General features: G+C 41.9%; 2 protein-coding genes across 7 annotated transcripts; both read right to left on the bottom strand.

Moving 5' to 3' along the window:
- Positions 1-96: 96 nt before the first annotated feature.
- On the bottom strand, positions 97-16,135 carry esrp2 (epithelial splicing regulatory protein 2). Of its 6 annotated transcripts, none has more exons than XM_088295702.1 (16): positions 15,974-16,135; positions 15,642-15,877; positions 15,105-15,266; positions 10,257-10,370; positions 9,625-9,739; positions 9,341-9,436; positions 8,950-9,004; positions 8,735-8,845; positions 8,515-8,647; positions 7,786-7,828; positions 6,451-6,752; positions 6,006-6,233; positions 5,731-5,929; positions 5,017-5,203; positions 4,215-4,434; positions 97-790 (listed from the first exon to the last, which is right to left on the bottom strand). In XM_088295702.1, exons 2-16 carry the CDS (start codon positions 15,771-15,773, stop codon positions 629-631), a joined length of 2,259 nt encoding a protein of 752 aa, XP_088151828.1. In that variant the 5' UTR covers positions 15,774-15,877; positions 15,974-16,135; the 3' UTR covers positions 97-628. The 6 variants fall into 6 exon arrangements, with proteins under 6 accessions (XP_088151828.1, XP_088151827.1, XP_088151829.1 ...); XM_088295701.1 differs by having other exon boundaries at positions 15,642-15,794; XM_088295704.1 differs by adding an exon at positions 1,816-1,916 and having other exon boundaries at positions 644-790; positions 15,642-16,135.
- A 2,348-nt stretch (positions 16,136-18,483) lies between these two features.
- LOC148337418 (leukotriene B4 receptor 1) lies at positions 18,484-20,074 on the bottom strand. The gene has a single exon (XM_088295708.1). The coding sequence runs from the start codon at positions 20,037-20,039 to the stop codon at positions 19,002-19,004; it is 1,038 nt and encodes a 345-aa protein (XP_088151834.1). The 5' UTR covers positions 20,040-20,074; the 3' UTR covers positions 18,484-19,001.
- Positions 20,075-21,056: the final 982 nt, after the last annotated feature.

Genomic DNA, 21,056 nt, shown 5'->3' with positions numbered 1-21,056 from the left:
TGAAAGGTTCGCCAGCCAAATGCTGAAATAAAACTACCACAAAGTTTTGAGCCCGCCACAAGATGCACCACCCATTAAAAAAGGAAGTACACCCAATCATCAATAACACTTTTTATTGTTCACAATCTTATTCACAATTCTAATATATATATAATATATGCATAACATCATAGTTGACAAACAAAATTGGAAACAAATATATATATCCTCGACTATTGGAGGTTTTACAATAGGAGCTCCAGTGTGGCTCTCAGGGTAATCTAGGCACATTTTAGGAAGGGGGAAGGTATACCCGTCAGTAGCTTAGTCACAGGAAGTGAAAAATTTGTCTTGCTGTCCTTGACATTTTCATTGGAGTCCGAACAAAAAGCAAAAGCTGGTTCATCGTATGTTTGTTAACCAACAATCCCACACTTGGAGGTGAGGTCAAATGTGTCTAATGATACTTCCTTTCTCCTTACACTTAAGTAATTGTTTGGCTCGAGGCTGTGACTCTGCTCAAGATGGCACAAAAGAATTATCGATTTGGACAAAAAAAAATTGAAAGGTTCAAGTGCGGACAAATGCTTTGGTAAGAAGGAAGCAGCCATGTACACGCGGTGGCCAAAAAGCGTTTGGAGTCAGCCAGTCAGTTGCAGAAGGCCAATTGGACCTGCTGGCCATAGAAGACGTGACTGGAGCGCTCGGCCACGGCCCGGCACGCCGCCTCCTCGCTGGGGAAGGTGACCAAGGCCTCGCCGCTGCACTGACCGCCGAAGTTGTACAGGATGAGGACGGCGTCCGGCTGGAGCTGCACGGCGACAAATAAAACAAACCAAACGCTCAAGCGAAAAGAAAAAAGAAAAAGTCTGCATATGCCTTGTCGAGATCACACTGCACTAGTCTAGACAGAGAGAGGGAGGAGGAGGCAAAGTTGGAGAAAAAGATTATTTTGATCCCAGAAGACCACAGCTCACGTTGATTAGTTGGGTTAGCTTGTTAGCTAGCATGCTGTCGGCAGCTGCGAAGAGGAGAAAAGAAGAAGCTGGAGAGGCGACAGAACACAAACTGCTGCGAGGTTGCTAAAAAAAAATGAGTGCAGGAGTACTGAGTCATGACTAACATGCTGCGTTTTGCGACTGGAGTCACCAGAAGTACTTTGTGTAGTACTTCTAAAATAATTATTTGATCCAACAAAAAAAATATATCGACTTCATTAAATATACTGCACGGCCTAGATTGTTTTTAACTATTCTGTTTTTAATACTAGGCGAGGCTCTATTAGATGAAAAATAAGGCATTTGTTATAGAACACGCCATCATAGAAATTTTTATTTTTTCATGATAAAAATAATCTCAGACTATAATGTACAGATTTTTTTTTTTGTTTGTTTTTTTTGAGGGGGGTGCCTCCTGCAAAGTATCAGACACCTGAGGCATTGACTCAAGTTATTGGGCAGGGCTCCTATTTCAACAAATTTGTTAGATTGTTGAAAAACGTGCAACTGAATAAATGCCACTGAAATACAAGTAAAATATTTTTTTTTGTTTCTCATTTGACGCTTTGTCTTCGTGGTGACGTTGCCTGTTGTGTTTACGGCAGCTGCATTCTTTCAAAGGGCCAGCAAGGGGCGCCACCCGTTTCCAGTTAAAGGATTGAACGGAAGGCTCCTGCAGCTTAATCACCTTCTCAGTAATCAACACTCAGAACTCCTCTAAAAGGAAGCCAGGATTCATTTGGAGAACATGCAGAGGCCGACAAGCCGAGTCAGACAGTACGAAGAGCGAAGCAACGCGGCGTCTGCGTCCCGTCCCGCGGGGCCCGGAGCCGCTTACCTTGGGGTCAGCCCCTACAGGCAGAGCCATTCTTTGGGCTGAATCAGACTCCTGGCCTGTTCGCTCATCTGAACCATGCTGCCGTACTCCTCGGGGGCGTACTACACATAGCATGATAACCAACACAGTCAGCCTGACACTGTTACATTTACGATCACACACACACACACAAAAAGACGATGTTCTTGGAGACCCTCGCACTGCAAGAGAACACCCATACAATGCAAATGCGATGGTACCTTGACTTACAAGTGATCCAACTTAAGAGTTTGATAGATACAATTATTGAAAAACAAGGCCAAGTTCTTGCGCCAAAGTCTTTGTTGCCATCCGTTAATAATTTGCAGACGTTAAAACAAACAAAGAAAAAAAAAAAAAACGGTAATTTAGTCAAAACAATTTTGGAAAGTCTGTTAGCTTAAGGCTAAATGCCACAGCTGGTCAAATGAAATTAGCATCAATGCTGCGGTAGTTAGCTAACCTTTTAAAGCCAGTGGTTCTCAAATGGAGTATGTGTACCCCTTGGGGGGGGGGGGTCATAAAGGCACTTCAGGGGTACGTGAAATCTTCAAAATTATTCAAAAAGTAGCATCAATGCAAAAAAAAAAAAGATGGCTGATAGATGCCTCACAACAAAATATTTGGTGTTGAAACTTGAGGGCAGGCCTTTTAATTTTTTTTTTGCAGATTCTGCTTTTATTGAACATTGACACAATTAATTATTTTTGAGAACAGAATTGTACTATGACCCCAAATGAGTACACGGTATATATATATTTGGGTATTTATTTTGATTACAAAATGTTTCCAGAAATATCACTACAAAAGCAGTTCAAAAGTTTAATAAATCAGACACTCAGGACAATGGCAATTCAATGTGCTTTCAGCCCAATGTTGAACTGAGAGTGTCATCTATAGGAGTCCAAAAATACTACAACTGGTTAACGAAGCAGATTTGAATGTTCATTTACCCATCACTAGTTGCGTATACATCTCTCACAGAGGAGTCAAATCAATGAAAAAAAAAAAAAAAGGATTAGAACCACGGCTTTAAGTAGCGGCAATTTGAACAGAAAACATACTACTCACATGCACATTTTCCTCAGAGGAACAACTAAAGAAAATATTACTGCAACGTACTGAGTCATTGAGTTGAGAAACTCATTTAGAAAAAAAAAAAAACAAAAAAAAAAAACTATCATACTGCCACCCGGAGGTCAAGGCACGCACAACAAAAGCAGCACAATGTAAATCATCCATCCACTATGGCACCATTTCAATTGTTTATAATCTATTTAATTGCCGCTTTGTTATAACCTTGTTATTATTATTATTTTTAAACAATTCAGTAGCGTGCCATTTTTCTTGTCAAAAACGTGTTACCGGATGTTTTTTTTTGGGTTTTTTTTCTGGGTGTGTCATTTCCTTTTATAGCAATGAAGACATGATTTGAGTGAGCTTGCGGATTCAATTTGTAAGTCAAGGCAATACTGTATTGGACGCTGTAACTAATAGTGATGGCATGTGAACGAAAAAAAAAAAAAAAGATTTTTCTGTGGAAAAGGCATGTTTGAATGTTGAACAGCATTTGACATTTTTTAAAAATTAAAAAAAAAAAAAATGAAAAAAGCGTCTTTCAATTATATACAAATTTTGGGTATTTGCGGGTGAGCCGGGTTCTTATCCGGAGTCCACTGTATTTACAAATAAAAAAAGAATCAATTCAATTAATGCAATAAAAGCAAAATATGGAATATTGTTTTATAACTTAATTTACAAAAGAAAAAAAAAGAATTTAAAAACAACTTACAGTGACAAAAACGACAACATTTTACAGGACTACAATTTGTTGTTTGGGCTTGCGCAAAGAACAAAGCGGCTTGTCTGTGCCCATCCATCTAATCTACTAACAATAAGATCTTTATCTCGAGTTTTACGCTTGAAAACCAGCCTTTTATTGACCATTCAGATCTTGTTGAAAATTGAATAAAATGCCACATGATCTGCAAAAACAGGCAAAATTTAATCCATCCATAATCAATAAATGACGCCCATCACTAGTAGCTGACAGTCAGAAGCAAAGTCAACTCACACACCCAATTCACTGAGACCAAAAGCAAATACGCTACAACAACTACACCAAACAAAGCCTCCACCTAAAAATCCAGCCGCTCTCTCGTCAAGTCAAACCTCAGAGCTCCATCTCACTCGGCCTGGCAGCAAAGGATTATGGGAGGCAAAGAGGCACTTGAAATAAAAAGTGCGGTGACACAGCAAAAGGTGTGGCCACTGTTCACACCAATCTCCCCTCATCAGCATAAAAACATTTTTCGGAATAAAACCCTCACATCCGCTTCAATGCACATGTGCGCCTCCATGTGGTTGTGTCAGGTACTGACCTGGTATCCCTGGAAAAAGCTGAGGATGTCCTTGACGCCGGTGTTGTAGGGAAGGCCCTGCATGCGCACCAGAGCTCCAGGTTGGGGCAGCACCGGGGATGATGCGGCTGCAGCTGCAGCGGCGGCCGCCGCAGCCGCATGGTGAGGCTGGGCCGCCACCGCCGCCGCCACCGAAGGGGGGGCGGCGAAGTAGCTCACTGGGGAGGGAGACACTGGGGGGCTGCGGAGGGAACCAGATAAGTGATGAGTTGTTTGTTGCTTTTAATTGAACATTTTTGTGATGGGCTTTCTTCTTGACATTTCCTCAAATAATGATTTAAATGTTTTTCTCTGAAAACAGAACAAAATGCTCAATATATTTTTTGATAATTGCCCATTTAGCTCATCTGAGAATGTAGGCGATTTTAGCAATGGTAGCCTGGTATGATTTAACGAAACATTTTTTGGAATTATTTGTTGAACAATGACGATGGCCATTATTTTAGGAGTTGCGTCTCGGCTCAATAAAGGAACAAAACCGTGCACTGTTTGATAACAACCAGCAGAGGGCGCTGTTGTATGAGTCTTTTTCTGGCCAAAAAGTGAACCAATGTAAAATACATTTAAATGTAATGATTTGGATAAAACGACATATTTGTGGTCAAAACACTTGCTTTGGTGAAATCAAATTACAAAAAAAAAAAAAAAAAAAACAAGGCCGATGCTATTGAAAGTCATCCAAAGTAAAAATGTACCTCCGAACTGCCATGACAGTCCATCCAGAAAATGGAGTCATAACTGAGCAATCAGGTGACGTGAATACCTGGGATAGTAAGCTGTATAGTTCATGTTCATGTAGAGGTGAGGTTGAGGGGGGTAGTAGGCCAAGGCGGGGCTGTGTGTGGCCTGATGAGGTCTGGGAGCGGCCAGTAGGGGCGGCTGGTAGAGGGCAGCCTCTGACAAGATGGCAGGTGGGGTGGGGAAGGCGTAGGCGGTTGGGGGAGATAAGCCTAAAAAAATTTAAAAAAAAGAGAGAGAGCGGTACAAACATCCATTAAAGAGTACGTTAAACAGCCAGCAACCGTGAAATATATTTTTAGGGATGAACTTAATGATCATTTCGTTTCACTTTGAAAATGGGAATATTAATTTTGCATGCCAGTTCACAGAAGGCGGCTTTGTTCTTCAGATTGTCATTGTCACAAAATAAACAAAGCTAAATGGCAGCATGGACATATTTACATAAAACAGCTTCAAATCGACTGTGAGGCTGTGGGCACCTATACAGGGAACACAACGAAAGGACGCCAAAGAACCTTTTAGGAGAAAGGCGGTTGCTGGGGGGGGAAACAAATGGCTACCAATCTAATCTCTCCTGATAGAAAGGGAGAGCAAAGGGCGAAGTGCAGGTTGCCTGCATGCAGTCGCAGAAATCAACACACACAAAAATCATATATTAATCATAAAACCAGTTTAAATGTATCCAAATGATTTCTGTTGTAAAGGTAACGTCAAGTGCTCAGTAAACGCGACTTACAGGGGAGTTTGCAAGGCGGTGGCGAAAGGCCGCTGCGGTTCAAGGTCCCTCCCATAAGCACGATGCTCATCTCCTCCGTGGAGCACTGGAACACCTCCACATAGCGGTCCTTCATGGTCTTCTTGTGGCACTTCTGGGACACCATAAAAGCCTTGTCCGGGGACTTCATCTGGATGAAGGCGTCGCCCGAAGGTCGCCCCTGAAAAACGAACCCAGTAATCAGCTTTGTTCTGAAGTTTCTGATGTATGAACGCAAGGTGTCGCCGTGGTCTCACCTGCTGGTTGAGGACCATGTGGACTCCGTGGGGTTTGATGTCAGCCGTGTGCTCGCCCATGAACTCCAGGATGTCCTCAATGCCGGCCGTGTAAGGTAGGCCACGGAGGCGGACGCAGTCGCGAGAGCTGCTGGCCGTCGGGAGGAAGGGCGGCGTGGCAAGGACGGGGACGATGGGCGAGGAGGGCAGCGTGGATATCAGAGGGGTGGACAGGTAGCGAGTCAGCACCTAGCAAGCACAAAAGTAAAGAAACAACTTCAGCACGAGGTGAGAAAGAAAGCTCAAAAAATTACAACTGGAGTGAGGTTAATATCTCGCGAGAAGGTTTGGAAAATTATTTAAAATAAACGCTTAGAGAAATGTAGAAAATTATCGAGTGTCAAAGTTTGGATTTATTCGACGATGAATAAGCAGAGGTGGCCATGTTTATACTGCTACAACTGACCTGTTGCACCTCAGCCGCGGTGCTGCGAAAGAGCTCGATGTAGCGCTTGCCCAGGATCTGCCTGTGCTTCTTCATGGCATTCTGGGCGTATTCGTCGCAGGAGAAAAGCACAAAGGCGTCGCCGGTGGGTCTTCCGTCCGGGTATTTCACAAACAGCAGCCCCTCTGCACCGTCTGTGACGGGGCTCTCGGGTCCGAGGAAGTCCAGGACCTCCTGCGGTGTGGCAGTGAACGGCAGACCCCGCATGCGGATAATCACTTGGTTCTCTTTGGACAGGAACTGCGTCACCTCGTTAGACGTGCCTGGTGTCAGAGGGAGATTCAAAAGAAATAAAATAAATGGAGACGCACCGGGACTTAGCCATAAGATTCACCATCTAACTGAGTACTTATAAAAGCACTGCTACTGTAGTTGTGAGGACGACATAACTTTATGAATGCACGGCAATGAGACATTTTATTAAGAGGAGACAAGATGAACGTGAAATTAAGAGACCACTGCAAAAAAATGACAGATCGGAGTCAACAGTAGATCACGGTGTTGTTGTACATTAGTTGTACACTTAAGTATTTTTTTTATTTTTGTACAGATGCTTCAAAATTGTCAATTTACAACGTGAAGTCATAATGACCCCGTCTTGGCTGTTCTTGTGAGATTCCCCAAGTGTATCAATTGTATTTCCCGTTATAAAAGATCTGGTGTGCTTGAACTATTTACTTAAAGGCCAACGCGTGTCAATCTGCATCGATCTGAGCACATTCTGATCAAAGTCCACTGTGAATTTCTTTGGGAGCCATGTCTGCCGTGTTACTGCTACTCCGTGCACCCGAGGCCCTTGGCCCCCGGCTTTGTCTCCTCACACCCTCTTTGTATCAGCACTGGACTGCACTTTGCAGCGGTCGTCAGCCTGCCCCCCCCCCCCCCGACCCTGAGGGGAGTGTGGACTTTGAGGACAGGTGAGGGTACAATTTCTGTCGTACTAGTCTGCAAGGGGTTGAGGGAGAGGGGAGGGATAGTGGGGGGTTGGGGTGTTCGCTCCTCACAAAGCATCTTTTATGAGGCCAAGATAAGCGGCTGGAGATCACTGGGATGAGGCAGGCACACAGGTAACAGGAGATAGCAAAAGAAGAAACCTTCCTTTAAGGCCACTAAGAGTTAGTTGCTCTTTAAGAGATGTGTGTGTGTGTGTGTGTATGTTTGGAAGGGTCGTGCTAGTTTCCTCATTGTAAAACAAATTAAAAAAAATAATAATAGGAGGCCTGCACAAAAACAGAAAGCTGTTCACCATGACTCCTCATGTACAAAGTGCAGAAGGGAGAATACTTCAAATCTGACCTCCAGCAATCTTGAGGAATTCCTCTCCCGTGGCCTTGTAGACCTGAAACAACAAGGAGGAAATGCAGTTTTAGCCTTAAAACTGCAAGACTGAACATCTTTTTTTTATCACCGTTCTCAATGAAAACATATGCTGCAGGTATAATTTTAGATATTAATTTTGTTATCACTCAAGGTGGAGACTGCGTGTTGCCTCCCGGGATATTTACCCCAACAGGCAGCAGACATAACGACATAACACCAGCTCGGTAGAAGAGGGGCCTCATGCTGCTGGCATCGCCTCTCCTCACGCAGCTCAAATAATGTCGTGCGAACGAATCCGAGTTTAACATGTTAATGAGGATAGCCAGCAAAGCTGCTTGGAATGACAGCAGAACGTGAACCTCGCTGCATCCACAAAAAAATGTACAGTCTGACCATTAAGCATATCTCTTCAACCGAGGGCCAAGCTAACCGGTCAGAATGTCATTAGAGGAGTCCTAAGACAGCACATGGATTTAAATCCCCCCCAAGGTAAAGATTCAACTCCCATCAAGCCTGGAGGAACTTATTTCAAGCCTCCACCAAGACAGCGCTGAAGTTTCACTTCTCACAGTCATGCAGCCCTGCAGCAGAGCTGGAGGCTTGTTTAGTTTTGAAGATATTTCACAGCCTCAGACTGCTTATTAAAGGACGGAGATAAAACACTAAGGTATGTATGATACATAGACAAAACCTGAGCAAGCTGACCTCGATGTAGCGGCTGCCCATGTGGTGCTTGTGGCGCTCCAGTGCCAGGTCTCTGTGTTCCGAGTTGATGAAGCGAACCAAGGCCTCGCCGTTCCTCCTGCCCTGAGCATTGAGGCATAAGGCCACGCCTCCTCTGAAACACACAATTTTCTCGCAAATCTATTCAACTCCTTACAAAAAGTAATGCAACTTCAAATAGAATCCGTAGAGTCGAACTGACTTGGCGATATTGAGGCCTTTGAAGAAGCGAGCAATGTCTTGGTCTGAAGACTGCCATGGAAGTCCTCGAGCCCTGATTATCGTCTCATTGTCCACCGGTTCGGTCTTGCTGCTGCAAGAAAACACAGCAGTGGAACTCCGCGCCTACTACCCGCGGTATGCCCCCACAGCCTGGTTAAAAAAAAAAAATCTGCATGCGCAAAGGCTTACACTTACCATGTGCCAGAATCAAATTTGTACTTGACTGTCTCCACAAGGGAAAAATTGTGATCTAAATGGAGTAGAAATGAAGAGAATCTATCAAAAAGACAACCCAGAGCTAAAGTTGACAGCTTAACAAACAAGTGTACATTCTTCTTGTTGACATTCAAGTCGGGTTAGTTCCGCGAAAACAAGCAAGACGGGTTGTGCGCCCGAAGTCACAATTACATGAACCCAAACAATCAGGTAGTCAAATTCCGTTATCGGCTATTTGCTGACAGCCACTGGCACTTTTGTGATGTTGTCACAGTCCAGGTGCCTTTCTGCAAATGTATGCATACTTGTGGATCGCCAGAGGCTTGAAGCTTAAATAAAGCATCTCAAATGACTAATGGTGAACACTTACTGTAAGGTTCAGCCAGGATGCGGAGGATCAGCTCCACCATGCTCCTCACTTCCCTGATTCCCATCAGCTGCTCTGATACGGCACCTAGACCCACATCTGCACGCCCGGTTAAAGACATGGAACGTTTTTTCTTTGATTTAATTTATTTACTTACAGACTCCAAGCATAGATAAATAACCTAACAAATATTGGCTGTAGAATTAAAAAAAAAAAATGCCCTATTTAAGAGTTATAAATTTCACCTGATTTTTTTATTTTTTTTTGGTTCGTTTTAAAAAAGATACGAGCTAACATGGAGGGAAGCTCCAGCTTGGTGGCAGGGCTGGCGTTGGGGCAGCATTTCTCAAACTCTTTTCTCAAGTCCACGAATGAGAAGAAACACTCGGGAAGGACGAGATTCTGCGTAGCAAGCACAAGGATATTGCTCAGGCAGACGGAAAAATCAAGTTCTAAACTATAACAGAAGCATTTTTTATTGATTTAATATGAGATTAGATAAGATAGATAAGTGTCAGCAACTGTCATAGTTTTGTAGAATGCAAAAAAAAAAACAAAAAAAACTTTTGTTCAGTATTTGGCAAAGGGGCTACTGTCAAGTTTTTTTTTTCTTACATATCACAGCCAGTAAATTTAGAAGTATTATTTTGCAATACACCAATTAAAATGCTTTACATTTAACATTTACACCTCGGATCTAATAAAAGGCTGTGGCTTATTTGCTACCACGACACAAAGAAAAAAAGGAAAAAAACTCTTATCACTTCATTTACATTCATCCAGGGTATTTTATCTGGAAATATAATCAGCACTCATTTCTTTGCCGGCACTTTTCTATTGCTTCTATTTCATGCACCAGTAAGGACACAAAGTAAAACAGCTGATGGGTCGTTTTGTTCCAGTGTGGAAAGCCATTTACCTTTTTGGAAGCCTCAGGGTGAAGAGCCTGTCGGATGACAAGGGGACTGTTGACACAAAGTGTGAACGAGTTCCTGTCGAGACACTTCAATTCCGATGTCACAGTCTGCTGAAACTGCAAAAGAAAAACGAGCACAGACCAAAACGTATAATGTAATTTCTCAGTTAATGCTTGTCGTCACTGGGATTAAAGCAAAATTATTTTTCTAAAACAACATTTGCATATACTCTGCCTAGCGGTAATTCGTTGACTTTTGTAACATGATTATTGGGGTTGAGGACTCCGCAAACAGAAGTGACAAAGAGTAAAGTGAGAATTAAATAAGATTCAAGGGCAGACAATTGAAGGTGGTGCTCGGATCGCGTGCGTTTGTCATCACAAACGAGGCTCGTCTGACAGGTTTTGCTGTCTGCCGAGTGTGGGAGGAGAGCGATCGCACTTGTCAAGAGGCCATACAGGTCGAACCCGCCTCGTTGAAGTGATGCGAACACCCAATCTTTAGCACCAGCATCCCGCACAGAGGCGTTTGTTTTACTGAAACTCAGACACACAACGATCGTGTTGTGTCAACCTGATGCTATTGAGTAGCGCCAACAAGAATTGCATCGTATCAATAATTTTTTTAAATGTTCTGGCTACCTTTTTTGAGGCCGTATATATTTTGTAAGGTCTTTTTTTTATCTTTCTAAATTATATTAGATGTTCACCTCACTTCTATGACCAAATGTTCTATTTGCTCTCACGATGACAAAATTTGTGAAACCCCGGGAGGGAGCTTCTACCCCCCTGAGCCCGAACAGCTGCCATGAGCGACAACATAAATTAGAACCAGCGAAATGGGCTGACAGGCAAGAGTCTCACATGGCCACAGGCTGCATATGACTGATAATCGGGTGTTGCAGGTGCTTGTTTGGGCCCGTTTTCTCAGCGTAGAAAATGTAGGGCCACGAGGCAATACCAAGCAACGGCGAACAATATTAAATACAAAAATAAATAACGATTTCACGAATGTTACAGCACCATACCATTGTCAAAAAGAATCCAATGAGCGTTTCATTTAGTCTGATTTCATGAGCCGAGTTTGCCACAAGATTGAGTGCAGTGGTCGATTCCGTATGTCCTTCGGTTTTCATTAGCGGTTTGGTGATCAATCAACAGCAACTACATGTTTTAGATTGGGCAAAAACAAGCACAGCTCTTACAAAAAAAAAAAAAACAGGATAGGGCTGTGCAATTAATCCAAATTCAATTACGATTATTGCACTCCATAACAAAATGGCATCATCTTAAAATATTCATATTTATGAAACAATGTTTTAAAAGTCCTCACATTACAATGTCTAATAATATAGTGAGTATATGTGGGTTAAAAATTTGGCCGTTCTATTCAAATAATATTATTTAGACGTTCTATAGAAAATTAGAAGTGTATAGCGGTTTGTTTGGACAAGGTAACCATGGTATTTTTTTTTCTTTTGTTGAATTTCAAGATAAAATAAATAAGTTTGATTTGTCTTAATATTGTTTTCCTTAATACATTTCTGTACTCGTGATTACAATTATTACGTAAATAATTGTGATGGATGTTTTTTTTTTTTTTTTTTAATCATAATCGAGCAGCTCTAAAACAGGTTATTGTTTTAATTATTGCAAGCGGCAAGCCTTTCACACATACAGTGAGACCCAGACAAAGACTGATCGCATAGCAAGGTGAGACTTGCCAAATTATTCATTATAAGTTCTCAAACAAAAGGGACACACGCCCTGACTCCTTCATTCAAACAGAACAAATCTTGAACAGCATAAGCGAGACACACAAGGATACAACCCATGAGTCTACCTTTACACCATGCATAAACATTTCAACAGGGGAACAATTACCAATGACATTGTACCAATTAAAATGTAAGATTTTTCTGAAAATCCTTAGAGATCAAATTTTTGTGCGCCAACATCTTGTAGCTTTTAGGCAACACGCCCAAAAAAAAAAAAAAAAAGGACAGAATCGAGCACATCACACAAGAACCAAGTGTACCAAAAGAGCGCTCTATTCAGTGAGCGTCAACATTTACTCTCCGCAAATTCTCCCACCCCGTCTCAACAAGGATTGTTGAGAAAAGAACGAAGTAAGAAGAGAAGGATTAAGCTGACTCAAACAATGCAGGTCAAGTTTTCACTCCAACATGCTTCAACCATCGACAAGGTATTTTCACAATTGAGGGGGAGGAACCGGCCTTTGAACGTGGTCCTATCACAAGTCTCTCTCCAGTGGAGTGTTTTGCTGCAAAGGTGAGAGGAAGGGTGTTGCTGGTGGCCGCAACAAACTTCGATAAGATCGTCAGGGTGTGTCATGGAAGTCCTAGCGTGTAAAAGGCATCTAATGAACCAACACAAAGGACTAACATTTAATATAGTCTCTATATTTAAAAGTTTTATGTCACAAGCTAACAATAGGCTCGGAGAAATGCCCAAACGGAAGAGAATTAAGTAAGGTTTTTAGGTGAACAACTTTAAAGCTGCTAACATTTCAAAGAATGCATTTCAAGCCACAGTTCAGAGTAAATACATTTTTTTAAAATATGGATGTTTGCACTAAAGCACAAGACTTTGGACTACACACATCCTGGTCTAAAATGAAAGCAAATGTAAAGAGCAAATTTAACATCCAAATTTGTTTAACGCTGAAAACCTTTTTTTTTTTTTTTTTTTTTTTAAATGTATATTTTGCGACACACCCAGCAGAGATGATGCACTGTTTGACTTTAGCTTTGCGACTGTTTGCTCGTTGATTTAGTCTCAAAACTCCAGTGAAGTCAGTGTAATCTTTAGTAACTTGCAAGACAAGTTTGTTATATGTATTGAAAGGCCGTGGAATGATTCAGTTTCAACCTAAGAAAAAGGTGCGTGCGTCACTACGCAGGCTGTGACACGCTGTAAACGCACTAAACAAGAAACCAACTTAGGGCCGCGTCACTGCAGGTGCGTTCCTAAAACGACAATAGGTAAATCTGTGACGTCTGAATACACATATAATTGGCATATTTCAACACTATCGCCACTTACATCAGCAGAATAGGTTTTATAATTTCATACGCTCGCGTTCGATGACAATTTTGTGAGTCCACCTCATGACAAGTTGGATTTTCAGGGTGATCTCAAGTACTGTACAATTACTGTACATTCATTTTGTACACAGATTCAGAGGACAGGTCCTCTCAAATACTATATACTAGTTTAAACAATTGGCTCAAAAATTTAACCTGCTGTGTTGTTATGAAATGTTTTGTTGGGAAAAAAAAGAACACAAAAAGATCACTTGCTCAAAAGGCCACGCTAACAGCCAGCTGCATGATCACTGAATAAACTATAGCAGTCACTATATTAACAAACTGAATTGCAGCCAAAATCAATTATATTGAATTTTGCCTTCTCTTGGTGAAAGAGAGTACTCGTTAAAAAAAAATTAAAAATAAAAAAACTGTGAAAGGACAAATTGCAAGAGATTAATGGGTGGCACAATGGAATGAAAAGAGCCAAGTGATTGCTTGGGTTAATATTTGAAGGTTCAGCACACAAACTAACCGAAGGTAACCACCCTGGTTTTAAACGTTAACCGTCCTTATGCATTTCACTCGGAGCACGAATACAAAGCAACGCCAACATTAAACCAATGACAGCACAGCCATGGCACTTTCAAGATATACTGCACTGGCAGGGGTGGAAAAAGGAGCACCCAAGCAAACAAACACTTTTGCAGGGTTGGTGCAAAAAAACATGTTTGACAACATAAGCACTATTGGCTAAACACACATAGTGACACGGTGCAACGCAAGCAAATTGTATCTTAAAACGCCCTATTTAAGACCCCCTCCCACGCCCCCTCACCCCACCCTTCTCCTCTGTCTGTCCTCCAGCTAAGAGAGGTGCGGTCGCAGGTAAACAATCCACCTTCCAGATGTCTGCAGCATGCACCAAGACAAGACAAGACTGGACCTGTGACTACTCTTAATCTCAAACAACCTCGGGCGACGCAAGCTCCTGAACTTCTGCACACAACCCATCCCCATAGAAAAGGACATTAAGGAGATTTGCAATTCTTGTATTATATCTTAAAGAGATTTGTGCTAAAAGCATGCGCAACAAGCTCTGCATATTCTAAAAAAATGGCATTTCCCGTGTTTCCCTCTGTGCAAACTCCTTTTGGCTTATGAATTCAATTCAGAGATACTAACGCAGTATGGCACTTTCTTGAAAGAGAATTCTGAAATGGTAGTACAAGGGTGAAGAGTCTGACGCCCAACTTGTGCCCTGTTGTGCTGAAAGCAATGGCCGCTGTCAAGCAAGTTTTGTACAGGGTGCCGTGTGAAAGTGCACAGAATTAAAAGCTCTGAAAAGGTGATTTTGCAGTGAGTCTTGTTTTATCTAACCTAGTATAAAAAAAAATGTTTGTCCTCATTAGGTTTGTGGATAAACTGCACAGTCTATGCCATCTGAAGAAAACCCACACAAGGACAGGAAGAACATGCAAATTCCACACCAGAAGAACCATGCCAAGATTATTAATACACTTGGCAAGTAAACGTTTTTACAGCTTTGAAGTTAAGCTTTAAATTCAATAACGTCAATAATGTTGACACTTGGATGACAGCAACATTAAAATCAAATGTTACTTAAAACACTGCTTCTTATAGTTAAAGCTTATAAAATGGCAACACCACAAATACTAGGAGAAAACAGTTTTACTTTTTTTTTTTTTTATAAAAATTGAAAGGTTTCACTGCATCGCAGAAGATGTGCTGCCAAAGTCAGCAGTTATTTTGAGGATGCTCAAGGGTCTTCCACACTCACCTGTTGCAGAACTTTATCCAAGGGCTCGGCATTGACGACATCATCCAAACTAAGCCCCGTCTCATCTTTGCACTGGTCTGCAAACTCCAAAGTGTCTGGCTTGACTAGACATCTGTGAAGTTTGCCCACCTGAATGGAACAAACTTTTAGCATATCATGTCTCTGTAACAAGAGACAAGTGACTTAACAGACTGGCCTCCCATACAGGAAATGGACAATTAAGAAATAAAATAACAACGTGGTTGCAAAGGGGAACTTATAGTCAATGACTTGGTTGACATAACAAATCAAAAAGATGTGTTTTTGCTCCAATTAGGAAAAAACCCAAGAAAAAGAAGCGACAGAGAAAAAAAAAAAAGTTAACTCCCTCGTTTGCCGGCTACATTTTAGCTGCACACCTGGACAGAAGGTGAGCTAAAGAGCTAGCATATTAGCACACACCGTGTTGATTTATGTCAAACAACAGTTAAAGACACGATACCGAATGAAAATACACACACTAGAGTACAAGAAACCGGACGAACGAACGGGCCGTACCTTTTTCTCACGTAGGTCCACAATTTGCCACACCAAGAGAATTATTTCCCTCTCATCCGAACCCAGTTTACCCCCATTTGCACCAGCTGTTGCCCCAAAGAACACCACCAGAGTATCACTGTGCGAAGCCATCAGGGACCACAAGGGTAAAAACTACAATTAAAGCAAAGATTAAACTAAAAACAACACGAGGGTTTCACCTTTTTCCAAGTGATAAGAGGAACGACCAAAAGGGTCTGGAAACTCAATTGAGGTAAGGGGAGCGAGAGAAAAAAAGAGGGGAGATTATTTTCAGAGGAAGCCACGAAGGAGTTTGCGGCCAGTCACTCTACCTGTTGCTGTACTTGAGAGTGTTCTATCCAGCGATACTGGTTTGACTGGTAAAGAAGGGTGGAAATCCGTGTTTCGTTCACACGAACTCCATAACAAGCCTTGGAGGGTTTTTTTTCAGTTATTTTTTTTCTTAGTTACCTGTGTGTGTCTCAACCCTTGAGCCAGACAAGTCCCGCAGGTGTCTTCTTATTGGTTGCTTCACAAAGGTGAGGGCAGGACAATGAGGCGTATCATGCAACCTGATTGGTCAGTGGTGTTTAATCAGGAAGTAGCCTGACAAAATAAGGCTGTGGTAGAAGCCTCCATGAGGCATTCCCGTGGAATGTTGAAGATTAGCGAGTGAGAAACGCACGCACACAAACGCGCACTAACACGCACACAAACACCTGCTGTCACCAAAAAATTATATTTTTATGGTTTTATAGGATTAAAATGAACAGAACTACTAGCTGTGTAAATTTGTATTCGATTGATATTGACGTACTTCAGACCCACCATTTAAAACAAAAAAAAGAAAGTTGTTGGGAGGTGGCAGTGAGGAAATATGCCTATGAATGTTTATGGGTATTTTTAGTTATTTTTGCAGGAATTCTTTTCCACATTTACCCCCTTCCCCTGAATATATCCCATTTTTTGGCTTTGTGAAAAAAATACATTTATTTATTGCTTTGACATGGTCCCCCCAAAGGAAAAGAATCCTAGCTCCGCCAGTGGACACACCACTATGGAAATTGCTTGTTTTAAATGTCTGTTGGATTTTGTCGCATCGCCTATGAGGTTTTCACTGTTTCTCGTAAGCTCCATGGGCTGTCGGTTCAGCACGTTTCTTAAACTGTCATTTTTATTTGCATTTTAGATTAAAGGTCCTGGTTTTGACAATGTGGGTGGTAGTATCTTGAATATTATTGTACACTACCACGAAAAAGTTGAGTAATCAAGTGTATCCATCTATGGATGTTAACATTTTACAGTTGAGAATGTTCATTACGTATGAAAGTCTTCATTGACCTTGCCAAGATCCTCAAATTCCATGTTTTGTTACCTCGGCCACACCCATCTCATTGAAGGTTCCCCTTTCTTTCCTAGTCTTTTTAATTATCAAACTCCACCTTTTTTTTGTTCTTGATGAACCAGTCTGAGTAGTGAAGTGACACTTGGGGAACAGAAAACCAAGAAGCTGAATGCATATTCCATCATGACAGTGGAGAAAATTTATTGAATGCCATGTTAATACATGTTTGAAACTTCCCTTACCCAATTTACTTCAACGTAAGACACATACACACCCTCATTCCTCTACTCCTTATGTGCACAAATTATGCTCATTATTCACAATATTTTTTGGGTACTCAGACTATTATGTCTTTGATTGAACACACTTTGCTGTACAGTATACGCACCACAGGTTCATCTGTGAGCTAAACAGGGATGGCATCTAAAGAATCTGATTGGACTTATCTTAATAAGTGATATGATCATCTGACACTGCCATGATATCACTCCCGTTGCTTTTCTGTCCATACACATGAAATTAGTTCCTCAACCGCCCAAAATGAGACATTTCATTGACTTTATTGTTTGAGTCTGGTTATCTATCTACCTACCGGAGCCCATCCCAGCTCACTTTGGGCAATAGGTGGGGTGCACTGCACTGGTTGCCAGCCTATCACATGCACACAAAAATGCACAATCATCCGCACTCACAATCACACCTAGGGGTAATTCAGCGTGTCCAATCTACCGAACATGCATGTCTTTGGAATGTAGGAGGAAGGGGAGAACATGCAAACTCGACTCAGGAAGGCCAAATCTGGAATCAAACCCTGAAACTTTGTACTGTGAGGCCATCGTGCTAACCAGTCAACCACAGTGCCAACCTTCTAGGTGTATATAATTCCCAAATAAAAAATCACATTGGTGAAGGTACAATTTTTGGCAAGTCTTGTCTTGGATCTCAATAGTTTATGCTGGCCTACATAATGAAAGCACTGAGGTAACTACGTCATCATCATGTCTAGTAAGTACAATCAAAAAAGTGGTGCTTACACTGCCATCTACTGGTCGCGTGATTGCGTTGACTACGATCTTATTTTTTTCAGTTTTCATTAACTGGATTGGGTGATAGAAAACTCTTAAGCAATGGTTTGTGTGCTGTGCTGTAAGACTTTGCTAAAGATAAAGAAACAACAACAACAACTTCATTCCGCATTTTGGGTGACAACAAAGGGAACATGCAACTTTTCATTTTGCAATCTTGTCATAGAGAGGAAGTAAAGAAGCATGGGTCTCACAACAGTATTATGCTGGAAGATTCAAGAAGCGGTATTTGTCAAAAACATTTTGTATATATATATATATATATATATATATATATATATATATATATATATATATATATTACAGTTCGTAACATTGAATTAGGCTCTGTTAATTAAAAATTTTTACCGGGGGGGTGCTAGTGACCCTGGGGAACATGCTTTTTTTTCTGCCGTACTACAATAAAGTGTAATTGCACATCCACTCCAGTAGTTGGCAGTGGCGCTCTCATTGCCTATTGTGTGCAGCGAGTATTAACTCTAAGGTGTAGGTTTGTTTTGCACCGAAAATGCTATAATTTATAGTTGCGGCGGAGAGTGAGTGGTGGTGGAGGGGGCGAGAATTGGTTTCTTCTTGATATGGGGCGGGGGCGTAACGTAAAATAATTGAGAAGCACTGGGTTAACCGGTTGTGTTGACAATGTCATATTAAAACCACTTCTAATTTTTGGGGGTTTTACTGAAATAAGGCTGATTTTCTTTTTTTTTCATTGACACACCCAAAGAGGTGTTAATTTTATTTGCTGGTTTGCAGTGGTTATACTGAGAGTTTAATATTTTGGTAAGAAACAAAAATATTTGAAGGTTTACATACTTTATTGCACTCTTTTCACTGCTAATTAATGTACATGTGAATAGTTACATTTCAGATAGAATAAAACTGAAAAATGCCGTATATACATGCAATTACATACACAATTGCCTCACATCGCTAGGATGAGTTATTTCCACAAATGTCCATTGGCTCCTTTGACTCAGAATTACACTGAGAGCTGCTGGTCTGATTGTTCTGTCTCTTGGACACAAAGGAGAACTCCCTGTTGCCCTCACCTGGAGAGGTGCTGGAGATGTGCCGGAAGAGCTTCCCGATGCCCGTGTCTCTCAAAGAGCTGCGGAAAGAACGGGCGGCAAACATGTAGAGAACGGGGTTGATGGTGCTGCTGATGAAGACCATGGCTCCGCTGATGTAGGCCATGTTGTTGCGCACATCCTCTAAATGATCTCTGAAGTGCGGGAACGACGTCCCCATGGCGAGGATAACCAGCGAGAGTATGTTCCCTATGTGATACGGCGTCCAGCAAATGGCGAACACAACCACCACACTGGCGATAAGAACCGTAGACTTGCGCTTTGACTTGAAGGTCATTTGAGTAATGCGGGTGCACAGGCAGCCATAGCACACCACCAAGATGGAGAACGGCAATAGGTAGCCCACCAGAGTCTCCAGCAGCACACACACCAGCTCCTGAGTGACTGAGGTGTACTGGTTGTACAAACAGTGCTCCTCTCCCGAGTCCTCATCAAGAACCCGTGTGAGGAGGACGGGCACGCTGAACAAGAAGGCCGCAGCCCACAGAAACAACAAGGCTTTATTCAGGGCCTTTTGCCTCTTCCATCCAGCCGAAGCGAAGGGATAGCGCACGGCCAAAAAACGCTCCACGCTCATTAGGGTGATGAGGAAAACGCTGCCATACATACAGGCGTTGATCATGAAGCCCATGACTTTGCAAGAGACCTCTCCGAACACCCAAGAGTCGACCAATGAGTAGATCCACAACGGCAGGGTGATGAGCACCAGCAGGTCAGCGGCTGCCAGGTGAAGGATTAGCACCACCGTGTGGGAGCGGTGCTTGACGTGGCGTAGGATGGTCCAGATCACCAGCAGGTTGCCAGGGGTCCCGACCAAAAAGGACAGGCCCAGGATCACGCAGACCGCCACCATTCCGCCGCCAAATTCCTCGGGAGCCATTTCATGCGGAGGAGAGAGAGAGATCACTTGAATGTGAGGTGCTGACAGTGGTGTCTGCATGAAAAGCAAAAACAAAATGCAGCACCAGCAAGGCCTCACTTCCTCTTTTTTCTCATGAAAAAGTAGGCAATTTCCTGTAAGGAGTGAATCATGCTTTCACCATAAGATCAACATTTGGTTTGCAATATGCATTCATGCACGTCAACTCAATTATGAAATGATCTCAAAATGACAAAATAATATGTTGCATTGTTGCCACTCATGGTATAATACTGATTCACCAACATTTGATTGCGTTTTACCGATAATGATTAAAAAAAACATACTTTTATAGTAAATTAGAAAATAAGTGCCGACTTGAAAGACGCCTACTTTTAATGAGGAATATTTCCACGGCCCCATTCGTTTTCTCCATTTTTCATCCGGAGTCATTGAAGGGACCGATTACAAACTCTACGTTGGAAATCAATGTACTTTCATTGTTTATGATGTCCAAAAACAGTTATCAATTGGCACCAAAATTCATGTGGACATCCCTACCTATGACCACGTCAACAAAAAGCCACGTCTACCTCCATCGAGTTGACACGACTTTAGCGTAGCTATATATCTGAAATATAACCAGTTAGGGTTTGTCTGGACATTCTTGCTCTAGTCTGCTTAGTGGAGAATGTATAGGCATGATATTTTTTATTTTGTGGAGGTGATCACATGAGCTCATGTTTGACGTCAATAAATCCAAACTATTGTGTAGAACGCTTTTATGCTTCAACAGGTCGAAGTGGACAGGAGTGGTAATGTGTATTTGCATTTTGGTGGCGATCGGTCGCCATGACGTAAACCTGAGACCGGAAAAAATAACAAACCCAGCTCCAGAAGGGGGCGTGCCAATTTGACACAATTATCACAAAAAAAGCAGTCAATCACGACAGAGTCTTTTTTTTGGTACTTTTAGTACTGATGTCATTTTTACGTGCAAACCTATTATATAAGTGACAATGTAAAGCTCATCCAAGT

Source organism: Idiotropiscis lumnitzeri, chromosome 5 (assembly GCF_059441095.1).
Source record: "Idiotropiscis lumnitzeri isolate Australia: NSW breed Sydney's pygmy pipehorse chromosome 5, RoL_Ilum_1.0, whole genome shotgun sequence".
NCBI lineage: Eukaryota > Metazoa > Chordata > Actinopteri > Syngnathiformes > Syngnathidae > Idiotropiscis > Idiotropiscis lumnitzeri.
This window is presented reverse-complemented; position numbering and strand designations above follow the sequence as displayed.

Bases quoted from the DNA above. Each gene is read 5' to 3' on its own strand.
- esrp2 (XM_088295702.1), bottom strand. From the start codon at position 15,773: ATGGCTTCGCACAGTGATACTCTGGTGGTGTTCTTTGGGGCAACAGCT. The intron at 9,005-9,340 runs GTAAGTGTTCAC...TACTCCATTTAG, and splicing joins CATCCTGGCTGAACCTTACA to ATCACAATTTTTCCCTTGTG. The intron at 5,930-6,005 runs GTGAGACCACGG...TTCGTTTTTCAG, and splicing joins ACATGGTCCTCAACCAGCAG to GGGCGACCTTCGGGCGACGC.
- LOC148337418 (XM_088295708.1), bottom strand. From the start codon at position 20,039: ATGGCTCCCGAGGAATTTGGCGGCGGAATGGTGGCGGTCTGCGTGATC.